General features: G+C 48.6%; 9 protein-coding genes across 9 annotated transcripts; 4 read left to right on the top strand and 5 right to left on the bottom strand.

Moving 5' to 3' along the window:
• Nucleotides 1-11: 11 nt before the first annotated feature.
• N7529_010701 (uncharacterized protein) lies at nt 12-641 on the bottom strand (the record flags this gene model as incomplete). Its single annotated transcript, XM_057246228.1, has 1 exon — nt 12-641. One exon carries the CDS (start codon nt 639-641, stop codon nt 12-14), a length of 630 nt encoding a protein of 209 aa, XP_057091577.1.
• A 640-nt stretch (nt 642-1281) lies between these two features.
• Nucleotides 1282-2895, bottom strand: N7529_010700 (GMC family oxidoreductase; the record flags this gene model as incomplete). Its single annotated transcript, XM_057246227.1, has 1 exon — nt 1282-2895. One exon carries the CDS (start codon nt 2893-2895, stop codon nt 1282-1284), a length of 1614 nt encoding a protein of 537 aa, XP_057091576.1.
• Nucleotides 2896-3375: 480 nt separating this feature from the next.
• On the top strand, nt 3376-5097 carry N7529_010699 (uncharacterized protein; the record flags this gene model as incomplete). The annotated part of the gene is made up of 2 exons (XM_057246226.1): nt 3376-3619; nt 3692-5097. The coding sequence occupies 2 exons, from the start codon at nt 3376-3378 to the stop codon at nt 5095-5097; spliced, it is 1650 nt and encodes a 549-aa protein (XP_057091575.1).
• A 405-nt stretch (nt 5098-5502) lies between these two features.
• Nucleotides 5503-6409, bottom strand: N7529_010698 (SDR family NAD(P)-dependent oxidoreductase; the record flags this gene model as incomplete). Its single annotated transcript, XM_057246225.1, has 2 exons — nt 5503-6339; nt 6395-6409. 2 exons carry the CDS (start codon nt 6407-6409, stop codon nt 5503-5505), a joined length of 852 nt encoding a protein of 283 aa, XP_057091574.1.
• Nucleotides 6410-7034: 625 nt separating this feature from the next.
• On the top strand, nt 7035-8231 carry N7529_010697 (Gfo/Idh/MocA family protein; the record flags this gene model as incomplete). Its single annotated transcript, XM_057246224.1, has 1 exon — nt 7035-8231. One exon carries the CDS (start codon nt 7035-7037, stop codon nt 8229-8231), a length of 1197 nt encoding a protein of 398 aa, XP_057091573.1.
• Nucleotides 8232-8454: 223 nt separating this feature from the next.
• Nucleotides 8455-8694, bottom strand: N7529_010696 (uncharacterized protein; the record flags this gene model as incomplete). Its single annotated transcript, XM_057246223.1, has 1 exon — nt 8455-8694. The coding sequence occupies one exon, from the start codon at nt 8692-8694 to the stop codon at nt 8455-8457; it is 240 nt and encodes a 79-aa protein (XP_057091572.1).
• A 2511-nt stretch (nt 8695-11205) lies between these two features.
• On the top strand, nt 11206-12417 carry N7529_010695 (histone chaperone napB; the record flags this gene model as incomplete). The annotated part of the gene is made up of 3 exons (XM_057246222.1): nt 11206-11320; nt 11411-12247; nt 12299-12417. The coding sequence occupies 3 exons, from the start codon at nt 11206-11208 to the stop codon at nt 12415-12417; spliced, it is 1071 nt and encodes a 356-aa protein (XP_057091571.1).
• A 184-nt stretch (nt 12418-12601) lies between these two features.
• N7529_010694 (SNARE domain protein) lies at nt 12602-13476 on the bottom strand (the record flags this gene model as incomplete). The annotated part of the gene is made up of 2 exons (XM_057246221.1): nt 12602-13292; nt 13343-13476. 2 exons carry the CDS (start codon nt 13474-13476, stop codon nt 12602-12604), a joined length of 825 nt encoding a protein of 274 aa, XP_057091570.1.
• Nucleotides 13477-16273: 2797 nt separating this feature from the next.
• Nucleotides 16274-16810, top strand: N7529_010693 (Cupin 1; the record flags this gene model as incomplete). Its single annotated transcript, XM_057246220.1, has 1 exon — nt 16274-16810. One exon carries the CDS (start codon nt 16274-16276, stop codon nt 16808-16810), a length of 537 nt encoding a protein of 178 aa, XP_057091569.1.
• Nucleotides 16811-19363: the final 2553 nt, after the last annotated feature.

Below are 19363 nucleotides of genomic sequence, written 5' to 3'. Positions count from 1 at the left end.
CAGCTTGACGATCATAAGTCAAACTCTTCAATTGTGGGAGCATTACTTGCCTTGCCAAAATACGAGTCAGGTAAGATGTTGAAACTTGTATAGAAGTAACCGGTCTGGATGCAGGACATCTTGGCTGCAAGGTCAGGGTACTTTTCTCTAACGTAGAAGGGGAAGATATCCGCCTTAGAGTCGAAATGGTACAACTTCATGAATTTTCCCTGGCTGGACTTAGCAGCATGGCTTAGCGTGGACACTAGGAAACCGTTCGAGTCGAGAGAATCGCAGGTCGCCGCTGCGGCGTCGGCAATATTCTTGCCTTGTTGATATTCGACATCGTAGGCAAACCGAGCAGGTGAGATGCCTAACCCACTGGCGTTCTGACGGCAGTCCGGGCGAAAGAACGGCTCCCAGTAGTTTGTAACACTGAATATGACATTGGCATCCTTTAGAGCGTGCTTGAGGCTCTCCAAGTCGTCCAGGTCTGTTTTCGTAACTTCAATGCCATCAGTCGCAAGCTTCTGTGCTGCGGGCGACGATGTATCGCGGGTCAAGCCACGGACACGGAAACCCGCCTTACGAAACCGACGGGCGACTGACCCGCCTTGGTTTCCCGTAGCTCCTATGACACAGATGAGCTTGTTCTCGGCCATGGTAAATGCTAGCTTCTCCAAGTCCAACACAGATAAGCTCGTATAAGTATCATCCCCGCTTCCTGGGGCCAAGCCTTAGGATTACCGAGGTATATCTCCAATAACGTAATCCACCACCAAGCCGCGAATTACCTCAGTGCCCTCAGACCGCAATGATTCGGGCGAATCCTGCCGATTCCAAGGTTCTACCATGCTAATCTGATTGGGTTCAGTCTGCTCCAGGACCGAATTCAACTTTTAATACACAAAAGGATTCCTGGGTACCAAAGAAGAGGAGAGCAGGGTACGTCTCACGCAACGCGACGTGCTCGCGATCGATGTGATAGATATGATCGTGTCACGATCTGCACTGTATCCGGCCAATTGGAGATATCAATGACTCTGTAGTTCCATTACCCCTATTTCCCGCTATTTATGGGTCCATTCTACTTACACAAGCTATGCCGACGGATCATCTATAGACCCGGTTTCATGCAGTATTCGTAAGGTAATTGCGACAGATTGTGACGTGACGATTGTTAATATGACTAATCTAGATCTCGCGATGATCTTGCGATCCTCATTAGGTCCAGTCGGAGCACAGCGACGATACAAGTGTCTGCAGCAAAGGCTCCCAGGGAATTCCCTCCCTGGTACCTATCTATATGTGAGATCTGGCTGCCTTCTGAACACTTCGACCATCACAGACGCTCCTTCCCACCCTCTCCCCTACCAGCATACTACTCGCCATCGTATTCGCTGCCGGCACAGTCGGCAGCACACTCGCGTCCGCAACCCTTAGCCCATTCACACCATACACCCGCCCGCTCTGGTCCACAACGCCGCCTTTCTCACGATTAGCCATTCGGCACGAACCGCAGAAATGGTAGGTTGTCGAATATTGAGCTTGTATATAACCATCCAGCATCACATCGTCGGCTACAACTTGCGAAGTTATGCCCAGCGGAGCTGTGAGTACGGTTTGCATGGCGGGCGACGTGAGCACGGCGTACGCAGTGCGCACAACCTCTCGTGCCAGAGCTCGGTCATGCGGGGTGATCAGATAATTAGGACGTACTATCGGCATCTGATTCGGGTCCCTGGAACGGATCTCCACCATGCCGAGTGAAGTGGGCTTATTTATGTTACATCCTATTCCCGCAACATGGCCGGTCTCTGTGCCCCCCAAGCTTCTTTGCGGCTGGCGTCCTCGTGGCATGGAAGGGCCCGCCGACTGGGCGAAGAGATATGAGAAACACACCATCTGCAAGTCGATAGCACCGGGATTCAGCGACGACGACCATCGCGCTTGCATCTGCAAGGAATAATCCGTGTCCGTGTATGCACCTGGTCGTGGTCGCGCGACAAGTGGGATACATGGATGATCGCTAAGATTCGATCCCACTGGCAGCTCGACCAAAGGCGCAATCCCATGTTGTCGAAGTAGCTCCGTTGGACCGATACCCGAGCGTTGCAAGATAGCCGGCGAAAATATTGCGCCCGCACAGAGGATGATTTCGTGGGTTGCGTGTATTTTGCGGCCATTGGACAGCACAATTGTCACGGCCTTGCAGTCCTGGAAAAGCACTCGATCGACTAATGAATTGGCCAAGATGGTAAGATTGGGGAAGAGCCGGGCCGGGCCGATGAAAGTGTCCGCTGCACTGACCCGGGTGGAGCCGCGACGACAGACGGGTGACGGACCGACACCCTCCGCTCCTGTGGCCTTCAGATCTGGGATACGTTGGAGACCGCGAGATGTAACGCCGTCGACGAAGGCAGCCTGAATTTTGCCTGCTTCGTCCATACTCGCTCTGGCAATGGGATGCGGACCGCGTGTGCCTCGAAGGGGGTCACCTTCGAGTCCTTCGTATACAGCGACTGAACTCTCGAAATCCCAACCATCATTCCCTAACGCAACCCACTCCCTTGCATCAGCCTCTGTATGTCGTAAAAAAGTGCCTCCGTTGATACTGCTCCCTCCGCCCATGACCTTCGCCTGCGGGACAATCATCTGCCCTCCGCAAGGTACGTCGACTTCAAGATGCCAATCGATCCTGGGGTCAAAGATCGCGGATTGGCCTGCCATTGGCACCCGGCGGGCATCATGCACACCATGGGGTATGGAGGAAGTGTTAGTGGGGGCGGCGTCAATGTCAGGCCCGGCTTCGATCAGCAGGACGTCGAAGGCCCGGTTCTCGGCCACCCGACGGGCCACAACGCAGCCCGCCGAGCCGGCGCCGACGACAATGTGGGTGAACTGGTGGGCGTGCATTGGAACTACCGCTATCAGTGATGGTTGGTTTCTTTTTCATCTCTTCCCTGGGGGCTATAGGGCTATACCTCTGGTCCAACTCGAAGGGACTCGGCTAAACGGTCAAACGGCTAAACGGTAAAGCCACGGGAATAATGCGGGGAAGGCTAAACTGCTAAAAGCCTTCAAACTTAGGGCAGATCACCGCAGTATCTGACCAGCTTTCCCATCTTTCCCCGTAAGATGAATGTATCTGGGGTCTGGGGCCTGGAGTCTGGGACCTGGGGTCTGGGGTCTGGAGCCGACTAGGTGGCGTGTGCTCCTCCTCGTCAGATTGTACATAAATAAATGATCATCAATCCTCCTGCGATCTGCTCGAATGATTTCACAACAGTACTCTATCATCCCTCGTCTACCTTCGCTTCCTTCGACCTCATTCAATTTTACAGAACGCAGTGGCAGCCCGACGTATGCGTGTCCAACTGCGTACGTACCCTCACCATGGCCGTCCAACTCTGGAAACATATGCCCGGAAAGGCACTCATGTTTCTTCTCAATCTTTTCACCGCTATTGCCCTCATCTTCGAAGGCTACAACCAGGGAGTTCTGGGCACCGTCAGCACAACGCCAGGCTTCATTGACATGGCCAGCATCGGGTCCAATGGTGTTGTGACCAACAGCACCAAGCAAGGTGGTCTGCTGGCAGCGTACTATTTCGGTGCCATGTGGGCATGTTTCATTGGAGGTACGGACAAATCACTTCAATATCCCTTTTTTTATTAGCAGTGCACTTATAGATACTGATGGATGGGAAAAGGCTGGGTCGGCGACAAACTCGGCCGCAAAAAAGGCGTCTGGATCGGCTCACTCTTCTGCATGCTCGGCGCAGCGCTCATGTCCGCCAGTCAGAACAGTAACATGTTTATCTGCGCGCGCGTCATCGCAGGAATAGGCATCGGGTTCATCAACGCTATCGTTCCGCCGTGGGTGAGTGAGCTGTCTCAAGCGCACGACCGCGGCTCCAACTTCTCGCTCGTCTTCGTTGCGAACTACGCCGGCATTGTGATTGCGTACTGGCTCAATTTCGGTGTCAGGTCGTCCACAGAGGAGTTCCAATGGCGTTTTCCCCTGGCATTTATGGCGGTTCCCGTGTTGATTGTTGTTCTTACTGTCTTCTTCCTTCCCGAGTCGCCGAGATGGCTGATGGCCAATAATCGCCGTGAGGAAGCGGTCAATATCCTGCGCAAGATCCGTGGCGACTTGGATCTCCATGACCCTAAGCTTCTCATCGAAGTTGAGCAGCTCGAAGCAATTGTCGAAGCATCATACCACAAACGAAATGACTTTCTCAATCTCGTCCTCGGCGGTCGCTACTCGGGGAAACTGCATCTTGGTCGACGCGTTGTCATGGGTCTGGCACTCCAGCAGATCCAGCAATGGACAGGTATCCTCGCTATTGCCACCTGGGCTGGTACGCTCTTCAGCCTTGCCGGGTTCGATTCCTACAAGTCAGCCTGGCTGGCCGGTCTGGTCAACACCTTCGGTATCCTGGGCACCGCCGCTGCATCACTGGTTATCGACCGCATAGGCCGGATTAAATCTCTCATGATGTCTTTCATCACGCAGGGTATAGCCTTATTTCTTGTCGCCGCGCTTATCAAGGAGAGTCAAAATCACCAAGCCACTGATCCCGCAATGGCATCCACCCTAGGTACCGCCGCAGCAGCCTTCGTCTTCATCTATCTCTGGTTCTTCACCATGTTCAACATCGTCCCATGCTGGATCTATGGCACGGAAATCTGGCCGCAGGAAGTGCGTGCAAAAGGTTACTCGTTCACTATTCTGGGCTGGGCGATCGGATGCGGAATGAACACCTTCGTGATCCCCATCATGCTAGCCCACTTGGGATGGGCCACCTTCATCTTCTTTGGCTGCATGAACATCCTCGCCATGCCAGTCGTATGGTTCTTCTATCCCGAGGTCGCCGGTCGATCGCTCGAAGAGGTCAACCTGCTGTTCACGAGCGAGAGTCTGCTTGTGAGCAAGAACATGGAAGAGTATCACCGGCGCATCGGTGAGGCCGGTGGTAACATTGCGGTAGCTGCGCGAAGGCTGTTGGACGAGGTTGATGGCACTACAGATCTCGACCCAAGAAGGGTGCTTGCGGCGGAGGGCGAGAAGGACAGAGCCCGTCATGTAGAAGAGTCGCCGAGCAAAGTCTAGGGAAGATCTTCTGGGCTGACTGTGGATTAAAAGTCCGAAATGAGAAGGATGTTGTCTTCGTGGGCCTTCAAGAACTGGTTCGGTTGAAGTCGTGCTTGTATACATTGTGTTATATATGAAAATGGTCTTTTTTTTTACATTTTCGGACTGAATAGAGTACGTATTTGAGAGATGTGAAGTCTTATGTATCCGATTTGGCGTTTAAGAGGCAAATTTCTATTGGTAGCTGGCCTGTTCGTCACTGACAAGGACAAAGCCCTTCAAAGGAGACCCACTGTACTGTCCGAGCCCCAGTGTCTCTCTCTTCGCGACCGATGAAACAATCGTGTTAGGTAATGGGCAAACCCAGTGCATTTCAATATGTTAATGGCTAACGCTGACACAGAGTTGCAGGATACATTTCTGCTACGCTTCTAAGCCTGGTGCTAACATAGCTGGATGCTTCCAGGTACTCGCCCCGCCATCGACCAACAGATCCTGCCCTGTATACCACCCACTGGCGCTTTCACAGCATAGATACAAGATAGCGCCCTTCAATTCCACGGGCATCCCAATACGGCCAAATAAAGTTTCCTTCTCAAACTGGTCCACCAGTTGAGGTTGCTTTTCTTGCAATCCTCGCATCATATCCGTCATCATATACCCTGGACTTAAGGAATTGACTCGAATCCCATACGGTGCAAGTTCCATGGCCATGGGTTTCACCAAACCCTTCACAGCTGCTTTGGATGCTGTGTAGCAGCTGATCTGCTGCGCGCTGGAGGCAATGTACGTTGCGATGCTGGCGATAAAGATGATTGTGCCAGTGGTAGGCTGCGCTGCTGGCTCACCGCCGTGGATGGATTTGTACCGCGCAACCATGCTGTTTGCACAAGCCTGCGCCACGAGGAAGGAACCTGTAAAGTTCACGGCAAAAGTGCGCTCGATATTCTCATCAGTGGTCTTGAGGAAGGACTCGTCCGACACCACGCCCGCAGCATTGATATTGATATCAATTCTCCCAAATTCCGCTTCGATATTCTCGATAGCGGCAGTGACCTCGGGACGCGAGGTTATGTCCGTACGGTAATACTCCAATTTGATGCCATGGTGGTCTCGCAACGCGAGAAGACAGGGTGAGGGCTCATGGAGGATGTCCAGCACGGCGAGGTTACAGTTTGCGCTCGCCAGTGCGGTGGCAAATGTGAGGCCTAGACCGCGTGCTGCGCCGGTGATGACAGCGGTCTTGCCTTTGAGCGTGAACTGTAGATTATTAGCAGAAGCTAGGTACACAGTACATTGCGTTAACAGCACTCACAAAGTCGGTTGCCATAGCGAAGGCTTGGTGTGTGCGAAAGTGCTGGTGGGTGAACAAAAGATTACGCAGAGTGAGTCTGGAGAAAAGGCTTTGTTTGTACCGACGACGTTTGCTTTTATAGGAAAAAGTTAGGCGGCTTGAAGAATGTTAGGGCCGCTATACAATGTGAGGGGCATAATCTCCGCAGAGAGATATGATGGGGCACGATATCCCCGCATCGCCAGTATCGCTGCCCATGTAGATGGTTTAAGGTTCTTTGTAATAGGCCATTACCTGCTCTAAACCGGCATTTTCTGGGCGCTTTGACAATCTTCAAGCTTGAACGACGATTAAACGACGGTTAAACGGTTGGGAGAACGGTTAAACGGTACGCCTAAACGGTTGAAGGAACGCGCCCGTGGTTGTTGTCCGGGGAAGGGCCGCCTACTAATAAAGCGATAGAACATGACATGGAGAAACCTCGAAGGTGAAATTTGTCCTCATTTGCGACTATTTCCAACCTCTGATAACGTCTCTAAAAGCGCACGTCTTCGGAGGCAGCCACAAGTTGATTTTTTGGAGGGAGGACCAATCATTCCCAAACCTAAGCCACTGTCAGAAAGATTTCCAGCACAGCAATACGATATACACGTAGCCCATGATGGAGCAGGGCCAATTCACCTGCCGCTGGGCAGCGCTCTCCCTCTCTAACATCGCCTCTGTCTTCCTACCAGACCTGCTCCTCCCCCGGGACTCTTCCGCGTCCATCAAACATGAGCTCGTTTCAGTCAGTACGACCGGCAGCGCCTCTCGTGCAGCCGACTGGTTGAAAGAACACAAAATATCTGATGCCGAATCCGTCACTATCTACCACTCCTGGGAAGAAATGCTGGAAAAAGGAGACTTCGACGTCGTCTACATCTCCACGCCACACCCCTTGCACTACGCCCACGTGCAAAAAGCCCTACGGTGCAAACGCAATGTGCTCGTTGAAAAACCAGCAACGATGAACCGCGCACAATTCATTCAACTGTGCCAGCTAGCCAAAGAGCGAGATGTCGTGCTCATGGAAGCGATGTGGACGCGCTATCTCCCTGCTACGCTCCACTTCCAGCATGAGCTCCTTCCGCGCATCGGCGAGGTGAAACGCGTTTACGCTGAGTTCAGTTTTCCGATCGTGTCACCGGATTTGAGTCAGGAAAGCCGGTTTCTCGATAAGGCGGCTGGAGCGGGAAGTTTGTTGGATCAGGGCGTATATGCATTGACGTGGGCTGATCTCGCGCTAAATGGTCTTCCATCCAGTCAAGACAGGACGCAGACCGAAGTTGTGCATGCGCATTCCATGCCGGTCCCGGGTGTGCACGGGGAGGTGGACGATATCAACACCGTCATACTGTCCAAAGTAAAGAATGATGAAAGCGGCAGCAAGCGACAGGAGGCGGTCGCTATAGTCACGACGAGCATGACTCTTCCTGGCTCCAGCAAACCAGCTTTCTATCAACGGTTACAGGCCACAAAAGCAGCACCAGCTGTACGTATCGAAGCCACCAAAGCGTCAGTATCTATTCCCTTCCCTCCCATCAGACCTCAGGAACTACTTGTTCAGTGGTATGACGAGGAGCATCTGGATGAAAATGGCATGGAGACGGAGGAGGTGGTCGAAATGCCCGTGGAGAGGGGCTGGGGCATCTGGTATCAGGCTGATGTTATCGCGGAGAGAGTGGCGAGGAGAAAGGGGGGTTCTCAGGGCATGGGCGAGGTTATTGGCGAGGGAGAGAGTGGAAGAGTGATTGGATGGATGGACCGTGCTAGAGAAATGGCCGGCATTGTGTATGATGCGGCGCTTGAGGAGGTGTGAAAGGGACATAACGTTGTTGGACTACGCCCAGAGTTTTCTCAGGGAACGAATCGCGAATACAACTCCATAGCAGTTTCTGAGAGTCTCTTAGCTTTACTAGTAGACAATCATCTTCGACGGACCACTTCCTGCGCATGATAGCTTGCCGTGCTTATACAGTCGTAGTTTGTTGGACAGGATGCTCTAGTGCTGTGGTATTTGTTGCAATGATACCGTAAGCCTGCTATAGCGTCTTTGTTGCAAGCTGAAGCACCGCGAAATTTTCTTTAAGGATATCGGCATCGGCCAGATCATTGGAGAACTTGGCCTCAGCAGTGGCCAGGCTGTAAAACCGCTTCAGATATCGGATCGTATTCCCAATCCCAGCGAGATGGTTATCCGCATAGCGCTCTTCGCTTTCAGATGACGAACTTTCGGCTTCTGCTTGACTCCCTCGTCTTCTCCGTGACTTGGCTGTATTCATGGCGGTTGAATTCTGGTACCGGCGTCGTTTCGGGGAAGAATTGCTGATATTTTCCTAGGCTCGCCTCCTTCCGTTCGCAGTAAGTTACCTGTGATTAGGCTGGCCACATTGCCTGGTGTGATCATCCTCAAAGACGTCGAAGACTCTCGTTGTTCTAGGCCCATTTAGGCCAGTCGCGGAGGGAGTACTACTAACTCGAGAGGAAGGATAAAGCGCGACCTCCTCAGGATAATCGGGGTAAGTATCGGCGGCTGATGCATTGGTTTGATAGACACTAGGCCAAATAGATAGGAAGAGCCGGCTTATTTCTGATGCTAGAGGTATCATCTTAAATCAAAGGGTGTCGAAACAAATGTCATTAATGTAACGTAACGTACCCACATCCTCTGCCCTTCACTCTTCTTGTGGCACGTTGTTCTCGAGGCTGTAATAATCTCCTTCGTGACTTCCTCTTAGGGTGTTAAGTTACTCTGTCACAACAACGGCTTGGGATTCGGAAGAAATCGATGGGCATTTTGGCGGGGCATTCGTAGTTGGCGGCTGCCAGAAACTCTGGTGATTCAGTGTGACCATGGTGAAAGCAAGGATATTTGGATAGAAAAGAGTTGGAGTAAAAGATAGCGAGACTGGATTTGAGAGAATGTATAAGGAATCCAGGAAGGTATCCTTGGGAGTATTTGTATTTCAGGCCTCATTTTGTCTCTTTACGCCTGTTACACTATGAAGCGTAATGTAGGAGGATCGGCTGAGTTTTCGGCTCCATAGTCAACGCAACATGGGAATGAGACCACAGGCATTATTAGTGCAGCTTCTTTCCTTTGCCGTGGCCAATTAAAAGCCGTTCAATCTCGTAGTGGATCGACTTAGAGAAAGTAATCCCAGGAACGCTAGCATGATATAGACCATGTGGCGAACTTCTTCTTTACAATTATACTGAAATCGATGACTTAGTTCTCCACGTTGCGTAGCATGGCGTGTGAATGCATCCGAGGCCTATGGCAGGGCACGCGAGAATCTTTGCCCGATTGTGGCAGTGTACGATGGTTATGGGAACGAGCCAGCCCCCGGATGTAGAAAATCAGGAGAATGAGGGATTTCATGTTCGGGTGTGTTGAACGGACTAAGGGATGGAGCCTGCATTGTGAAGCAAAGAGCAGATGGCAAATTGTAGGGATGATGAGATGTTCAATCTCTCACACAAGTTGAGAGACTAGTTGAGTCTGGAAGTTCAAAGATTGAGAGGAAGTTACTATAGCAACGTGAGAATACGTCATTTCCTGGCCTGCGCTCCTAGGAACCAGTAGGCAACAGTGCAGTTATTGTCGGAGCATTTAAAAGGATGGAGAGGCAAGATGAGTTTGAATGGGCCGATCAGCCTGAGTCTTAGGGTGAGCGATCAGATTGCTCAGGGTCGCTCATGAGCCGCTCAGGGCGGCAGGGTGACTAACTCACCCTGTGCTCTGGGAGCCGATCACTTCCCGAGGCGGCAGTTTTACCGTCACCAAGATTACGAAGTTACTGATCAAATGTCAAACTAAAGTATCACTCTTATCTACATTGGTATAGAACTAATAGTTTCTTTTTTGTTCTGATATCCACCGAGATAAGTGAAAAAGCAATGAGGCTCTTTTTTTTATCTCGTTTTGAGGGGCTGCTTCATCTAAAGAGATATGTACAAAGACCTCGGTCCTTACATGTGTGGTGTCTACAAATTCACGAACTTGTACTCCGTACAACATTCCGATAGAGGATTGTTATTTTCTCTCTCAGATAAACTTGAATGTGAGCATGCCTCTAAGGGTCCTACCGATTGGTGGAAACAATTGCGAATATCCAATTTTGTAGTGGGCTTGTTTTGAAAGTTCTGATAGACCTGTACAATATTGTACATACAATTTGTAGCTAATTACTTTATTACTGCACAAGCTATACACGAGATCAACTAGATAGGCGAATTTTGCTTCCTTCAACTACATAGTTATGTGCCTAACCATGATCTAATTAACTATACTCTAGTTACACGAAACACGCTGAAGCACCATCATAGTTTGGCCTTTTTCAAGCCCTAAGATCCAATAATAAACAATCAACTAGAACGTTTTAGTTCTACATACCATAGAATTAAAATGATCCACTTCAAAGATCAGCGTCAGAGTTTTTTTCTACATACTTTGATGTAGTACCCGACACCTCAGGCCGTAAATCACCCCACCAAATCCCATACACTTAGGTACACAGAAATACTTGGTTCCTCCGCGGTGGTACCACGGAACCAAAGGTACCGTCAAGTATCCTCAGGTAGCTTAGAGCTTCCCATCCTATTAGCGCATAGCTCTCACGTTTTCGATTTGAAAGAAGAAAAAAATCTTTTTTGTTCCGCGTCCCATTTATTTTTCTTCCTTCTTCTTGATCTTTCTTTACTTTACATCATTTCTTTTTCTTCTTTATAAACAATCATTTGTCTGATTGTGTTCATTGATTTCACGAAGTTTATACCCTTACGAATTTACAATGTCTAACGATCAATCCCTCATGGATCGCATTGAGTTCCCTGAGATCCCCGAGGCGGCGATGAAGAAGATCGCTGTTCTCGAGGAGCAGTTCTCCCGTGCTGAGGTTGAGCAGTGTAAGTTTCTTGAGCTGGATTGGCCATTGGGATTGCAGATTCGATGCAATCATGTCATTGCTATTTCCATTTGCTAACATTGCTCACTAGTGCGTCACACTGCCAAGCTGATGGCCCCTCTCATCCAGAAGCGCAGCGAGATCATCAACATGCCCGAGGTTCAGGCTGAGTTCTGGATGCGCGTGTTCGCCAGCGCTCCCCCCGAGATCGACGAGTACATTCTGCCTGGCGATGCTGCCGTCCTCGGTGAGAGTCTCAAGAACATGACCGTTGAGCGTTTCGAGCTCGATGCTGAAGGCAACGGCGAGCCCCGCAGCTTGCGTTTCACCTTCGAGTTCAAGACCGGCGAGGAGAACCCCTTCTTCACCAACGAGAAGCTCGTCAAGGAGTTCTACTGGCGCCAGGAGATCTCCAAGAGCTCCTCCGGCCGTACCCGCACCTGGGAGGGTCTCGTCTCTGACCCCGTGCGCATCAACTGGAAGAAGGATATGGATTTGACCAAGGGTCTGCTCGATGCTGCTTGCGACCTCGCTGAGGCCGAGAAGAAGAAGGGCGGTGACCGCAAGAAGCTGCCCGAGTACGCTGCTCTTGTCAAGAAGGTCGAGGAGGTCGAGGCCGAGGCTGCCAACAACGAGGAGGACGACGACGACGAGGAGATGCCCAGTCCCGTTGGTGTCAGCTTCTTCGGTTTCTTCGGTTACCGTGGCCGTGACATCTCCGCTGCTAAGTCCCAGGAGTCTGCCAAGGAGATCGAGGCTCGCTGGGCCAAGGTCCAGAACGGCGAGGACATCAACGAGGCCGGTGACTCTGACGATGAGGACGATGATGAGGGTGATTCATTGGAGGATGCTGAGATCTTCCCCGACGGTGATGACCTTGCCGTTGCCATTGCCGAGGACCTCTGGCCCGATGCGCTCAACTACTACGGTAAGTAGAGAGGACGTGATGAGCGTAACCAATGCTAACTATGATCTGCAGTTCAATCCTACCAGGCCGGTGCCGAGCTCGAAGACATGGATCTCGAGATGGATGAGTTGGACGATGAAGATGAAGATGAAGAAAGTGAGTCGCGCCCGCGCAAGAAGGCTCGCAACTAAACCTTTTGCACCCTTAACGCCATGATCCCCCAACTTTTGATGTTTTTTTGCTTTTCCTAACCGCTTGGTTTTTGTATTATCACAGTGCAATGAGGAGGATTAATAATAAGACGAGGACGAAAATGAGTGTCGCGATACAAAACGAGGACCATGTATCTAGTTTTGGAGAAAAGTTAGCTTGAATTTATGATTCCCACATCAAACCAGTCCAGTGCCAGCGTAGAGAATAGAAAAAAGCACACGATATCTTACCTTCGTTTTTGCGAACAATGTGTTTGATCCGCGACATGCCATTCGACAGCTTGCCCCCTACTCGATCTGCCAGTGTATCAACCTCGTCAATCATGACAGCCTGATCCTCCAGCTCCCTCCCCATATCATCAGCCTGCTGGCGCAAGTTGCCAACCGTGCGGAACACACCATCAAGCTGTTCATCCTGCTCATGCATGAGTTCAGACTGGCGCTGCTGCTCCATAGAGGCATAGTAATCGTCACCGCCGCGAGCACGGCCACGCTCTTCCTCCTCCAAAGCAGCATCGAACTCGGTGGGATTGGGAAGTGTTTCAGGGGCGGAATTCGAGACCGCTTGTTGTAGCTCTTTGTGCATCTTTTCGACTTCATCGCCGACCTCGTCAACTAGCTTGCGGCGCCGTTGCACCTCCTCGAGTTCTAGGCCATAGCGATAAGGGTCTTGTTCGATTGCACGTACGCTCTCGACAAGATCATTAAGATCGGCCGTGAGCTCTGTTAATGTGCTTTCGAGCTCGGAACGCGATTGCTTCAGTTCGGGGTTTGAGGGGCTTTTGGCCAGGGACCGAATGCGGAGGTATGAGGAGAAGAGAGGGCGACTGGCTTGTAGTGTTGACTCAACGTCGCTATAGCTGAATTAGTGCAAGCTGATTTCAATTATCTGAGGAAATCTCACGCTTGAACTTGTAGAAATGGATCTGCGCTATCCATGGCTGCGGTATGGTATGGGGTATTGGGGAGTTCCAAGTTGTTGATAGTCGAGCTGATGACGGGTCCCGCTCGGAACGCGGATAAACTACTTCCGAGCATAGCCCTAGATAGAGGCAAGTCACGGTTTCTTTTTGAGAAATTAGCAGACTTTCCCTATGCTTACCAAGATCGCCACGCCATGCCTATCATGTTTAAGCTGTTTTGGACGCCTAAGAATAACTTACTCAAGCGGACCTTTGGTGCTGTGGTCAGTAAAGAGTACGCTTGTTTCGCAAACGATAGATATTACATCGCATCGGTAACCTGAAAATTGGGTTGAACAATACCGGACAAAACTCACCAGACAGCGTTTTTTTATTTGTTATCTCACGATGAAAATCCATAGAGTCTGGGTGTAGAACTGATGTGCTTCTTTCGAACTCAAAAATAGAAATCTATACAGATGAACTGAAGCTCGGGGTTTCGTACTAAATGTGTAGACTCTACGCAGGATTGAGATATCGTGCATCTAAACCCTCTTGACCTAGCCGATGGATTCAAATATTGGGAGGGTTGTTGCCATCGGAATATCGGGACAGCAACGAAGTATCCTTCGTCAGTTGTTTTGCGCTCTTGCGCTCTTCTGGCAGCCCTTTGAGTAAGGATCATCCGCAAAGTTTGCGCCATGCGAACTGCGAGGCCAATGTGCAACCATACCCTTGATGTTGCCATAGTTAACATCTCACAAAGTCCTAAGACCAAGTTTGTCTGGATACTTACGGCTTTAACCGGTCAGTCGTGGATTGATGATACCAGTGCTGAGATCAGGACGACTTACTCATAGGCTAATCAGAGGATCGGCGAGAGGAAGCCTGCACCTGGGATCTATAGTGGCGGACTATACCTTTGGAGCTCGCAAATTGTGAGTCGGCCGTGGCTTCGGAGCCCGGTAGGTATAAAGCAGACAGAGCCACAATTGACTCGAGCAGGAATCAGCTCTCGCCCGTTTTGATCTCATCATTCAAAGTGTCTAGGTGAATACAACCGCATAGCTTGAAGAAATGATGAGTCTGTGTAAAAAATTGAAGCGATTGATGCTGCAGCGGAGGTTGGTCAAAAAATTACGAGGGCCGTTTAACTTGAGGAGGAGGAAATAGCCCTAGTTATGTGGCCACTCCTTCCTCCACAGTATGTTGCACTCCGTACCTCAAATGAGACAACCATTTGCCAATGAGCGCTAGATACACATAAGTTCTCCAAAAGGGATAGCTTCATGCATAAATCAGCGGTTAGAGTAAGTACAAAACCCCTATTCTTCTTCTTAAAAAAGTTCCTAACTGCCCCTATCTCCCCCGCCTGTATCTCTAAACACCATTGAACCCCTTCCACACCTACCAGACCATCAACCAGCAAAATGGTTTCCCTTGTCGCCTTCGACCTGGACAGAACCCTTGCTCTGAGAAAACAACATATCAGTAACGAGATAGCCGAAGCACTAGCATCTCTCCTTTAAGTCGCCCACGTAGCCATCATCTTGGGCGGCGACTGGCCCCAGTTCGAAAAGCAGATCGCCGCTCGCCTCCCACCCCACGCAGACAGATCAAAACTCTTCCTCCTCCTAACAACAGGAACAAAACTCTACACTTTTAACCCAGAATCAAACGAATGAAACCGCATTTACGCCGACCTCTTCACCGAAACTCAAAAATTTCTCATCCTATCCGCCTTTGATGCCGCGCTCGCCGCAACAGGTTTCCAGCCCGAAAAAACCTGGGGCGAGCGCGTTGAAGACCGCGGGAGCCAGATCACCTTTTCCGCACTTGGTCAAGAAGCCCCCCTTACAGAGAAGGAGAAGTAGGATCCGGACTCTGCGAAGAGGAAGGTTATTCAAGCCTACCTTAGAAAGCGGTTGCCCGATATGTCGATCAATATGGGCGGGGCGACGAGTGTGGATATTACTAAGAAGGGTGTTGATAAGGCTTATGGGCTTAGGCGGTTGAGCGAGCTTAGCAAGATTGAGCTGGAGGAGATGATGTTTATCGGCGCGCGATTTTTCCTGGTAGAAATGATTATCCTGCATTTGAGTTGGGGTTGAAGACTGTGAAAGTTAGGAATCTGGGCGGGACGCTGGCGGCAATTGCGGCAATTGTGGCTTGTTTGTCTTAGGAAGTGATGTCTGTCAATGGGGTTTGAAGCTGATTGTGTTGGGGAGTCTGCTCACAGGAGAGATCTAGGATGAGTCAATGGAAATTCATTTTCAGGTCTCTAGCTCGTATATTAAATAGAGATAGAAGCTCATAGACTCGGTATTAAACCTATTTTAGTTGTACGAAGGCGTGTATTGAATTAAGGAGGGCAAGTGGAGAAAAATGAATTCATTTTGGTTTTGGAGAACAAAACTGACCAGCTAATAGCTTAGATCAACATTCCAAGCTCTTTGGCTTCTTGTATATAACAAGTATCAACCGGTTAAAAAATTCTAGTTGGCCCTGACCCAAATGTAGTCAAACATACATATGCATGGAGCATCCAGTAGTAGCTTTTGAGGTCTTCAAATATCGAATATTGAGCCTGTAAAGGAACCACACCGCATCTTAGTGTGCTATGAGCGTTTGATGTGAAAGGGAAAAAGGCCTGGTCTGGTATTCGAATCCCGGTAACCCTTCCGACTCGGGTCTATTACCGATCTTTCGGCTATGTCAGAACGACCCCTCCACTGATCTTACAGACATTGTTCTCACCTAGCAAGAAGAATCTAATCTTAAGAATAAATTCAAACAGCATGGTTGAGATTAGGCAGTATCACCTTTTTCCAACACACCTCATTCCAAACTCGCCCAGACCATTACTACAATATAAGAATGTTTTAGTCAAAAGACCCACCAACTCCAATTGTGACCCAGCTGAGGTTTGGGACATGTTTTTCAGCAACGGTTGGAATGTTCAATGGATTTTTCGATACGGTCAAACACAACTGTCGCACTATCACTCCAAAGCACACGAGTGTATGGCCGTCCTCTCGGGTGCTGCCAGAATCAGATTTGGCGTCGCCGATACCTCCGAAGATTTGAACGAGAATACCTATGGGTCTTCTTGGGAAAATGGTGGGATTGAAGTAGAAGGAGAAGCTGGCGACGTGTTCATTATCCCTGCCGGCGTGGCGCACAAAACATACAACACTAGGCCCGAGGCTGAGTTCAAGCTATTGACGCCGGGTACGGGACACGGGATTGAGGCTAAGGATCCAAAGAAGGCGTTGGCTGATATCAAGTTGTCCGGGTATACCATGATGGGAGCTTACAGCGGTGGTGACTGGGATTTTGTGAAAAGTGGAGGAGACTTTGAAAAGGTGTGGTCTGTTGCGAAACCGAGGTATGATCCTGTCTTTGGAGACTCAAAGCGAGGTCTCTGTAACACATGGCGTGGAAGTGGAAAATTACAGTCTGCTCTGTGAATTTAAACGAAACGAGTGAAGAACATGGAAATTCACACATAATTAGCAATGAACGATATACTTTTCACATTAAGTGGAACTCATTAATTTATTTCGTCCAAGTTTCGACCTTCCACATACATAGTCAAGTTATTTGTAAAAATGTTGCTTTTGAACCCGGTAGCTCATCTATACCGAAGCATAGCCCATTATCGTACGCCAAGGTGTAACACAATGTCACGTATATTCCTCTATAGATCTAGCAATATAATTTATGGAGTTCTCACTTGCTTTGAAGTCAACGTACAGTGAGCAGCATATCAGCTGACCTGTGGAAGCCCATATGGAATAAGATCGTTTCTATATGTAGTATCTATAAATGTTTGAGCCTATAGGAGCTATGAAGCTGCTCAAGGGTAGACTGCGGCAACATCCTCAATATCCATGGATATCCACATATCCTCTCCGCAGATTGCGGATATAGTATATCACCCAATATCCGCAATCCTCAATTTTGTGGATATGGTATACCACCTAATATCCTCTGGATATTTGAGGATATCCAGTGGATATCAAACAGGCCAAACATGCCTAGCCTCACGACTCTTTTAAGTATGTATAATTTATGCAGTTTCCTACGTATTTTTAATGTAATCATAGTGTAATCATTAACTTTCAAGATTTCAATTTAGTAAATAAAATTCCGTTATCTCCATATAATATCAACTACCTTAAATCAATCTGAAATCCATCAGGTAACCTAGGCTGCTTTCGAATTCGTCCTGACCGTCCCAGCATGCTCTCATCTATTGGCATTTCTGGAAGGTCATCGTTATCTTCATCAAGAGATTCAGATAATCGTTTCTTTGATCGCTTACGCTGCACTTGCTTACTTTGATTATTATTCCTCTTATCATCTGAATCATCATTACAGCTCCTCTTCTATTGTGTGTCCTGTATGCTAGGCTCTTGATCCTCCTCTTCGTTGTCACTAATTGGCTCAAGAGTTTTAAGATAGAGCATTGGTTTCCGAGCTTGGTCTAATAACGCAGCTTCCCTAATAGAGAGATACTCCTTAATAACCTCTATCTCCTTCTGCTCAACGTCAAAATTAGTGGCGAATTGATAGAGCATTAATCCTCGGATGGTACTTGGTTTCAATTGACCGCGACGATAGTGGCAGATATCGCGAGCGTAATTGAATAATCGCTCAACGCCTACACCACTAGCTGGGATCGAGAGAATATCCCGTACTATCCTCGTAAGGATAGGAAACTCAAGCTTATAGTCTTTCTAGAATGCTCTTAGCTTCTGAATCTTAATCCCGCGGGCAAGATACCTCGCGATCTCATTATCTTTAGGCTTTGAGAGCTTATCCTAGGGCTGGTTTTGAGATACACAAGCAGCATCTAGATCACTATATTCATTATCCGGGGCCTCTCTCGTGGTATCTTATAAGACTGTATTATCTAAATCACGGTGAAGTATCTCTTTATATCGTTGAAACTCTCGCTTAAGAACTCTATGATAGTGATTAATATAGTCAATATCACCTTACCAGTCTAACGATGCGAAATATCGAAGTTTCTTTGATAGGCAAAGGATTGTCGCGAGTGCATAGATATCGCCATATAATTCATAATCAGTCGCAGTGTAGTACTTTAAGAGCTTCCGCTTAGCAGTCTAAAGAGCCTAGAGCATATGCTTCTTCTAGACAACACCTTTATTCTTCAACTTACACTCAGCTTTATCTAGATAAGAGAAAAGCTTGTTATAAATACTATAGATGTTGTGTGTGGTAACATCCCTAGTCTTTGATAATATAGTGGTGAAGTTAAAGAAAGGCTTTGTGAGAAGAAGAAGATATTCAATCTGTCGCCACTCTTCTTAATCAAGTTTAAAGTGTAGATACTGATAATCTATACAATACTAGTCATAGAATGGTTGTAACCTTTTAGCACGATTGAGCATTATAAAGGTTGAGTTCTATCGGGTTTAGACATCCTAAATAGGAACCAAACGAGGCTCATTAGTTTGAAGAGCCATAAATGACTCCCGGCGTTATAGGCTCGTATTAATAAAGACCGCAAGACCTCGGATCTTAGACTTTCTTATTAGAATAAACTCAGAAGCCTAAGGGAGATAGAGGACTGACCTTCTTTAAGGTATCTGTAATTTGCCGACTTAAGCTAGATTGTTTAGTCTAGAATGAATATGTTCGCTCGTTAGGCCACTCTAGTTCAATCTCTTTATTAGGTGGCGTCACTTTCAGCTTCCTAAGAAGCTCATTTAAGCTTAATTGGATCATATGCGTAATACACGGAACTCGGAAGATTAAGGTATCTGGTTGGCTCTGCGACTGAATAGTCTCTTAGATGTTTATCACCAAGGTATTATTATTAGTTGCGTTATCTGTTATCACAGATAAGACACGATTGGTGATTCTATGATTATTCAAGAGCTAAGTAACGGTCTTACTTAGATTTTCACTAGTATAAGACCTATAAAGATGCTCAAATCTAAGAAGAACTTCACAATAATTCTAATCCTGATCAAGAAAGTAGCCTATGATAG

This window comes from Penicillium soppii, assembly GCF_028829465.1.
Source record: "Penicillium soppii strain IBT 18220 chromosome Unknown utg000010l, whole genome shotgun sequence".
Taxonomy (NCBI): domain Eukaryota; kingdom Fungi; phylum Ascomycota; class Eurotiomycetes; order Eurotiales; family Aspergillaceae; genus Penicillium; species Penicillium soppii.
Note: the sequence above shows the minus strand (reverse complement) of the source record. Positions and strands in the feature narration are given on the sequence as shown.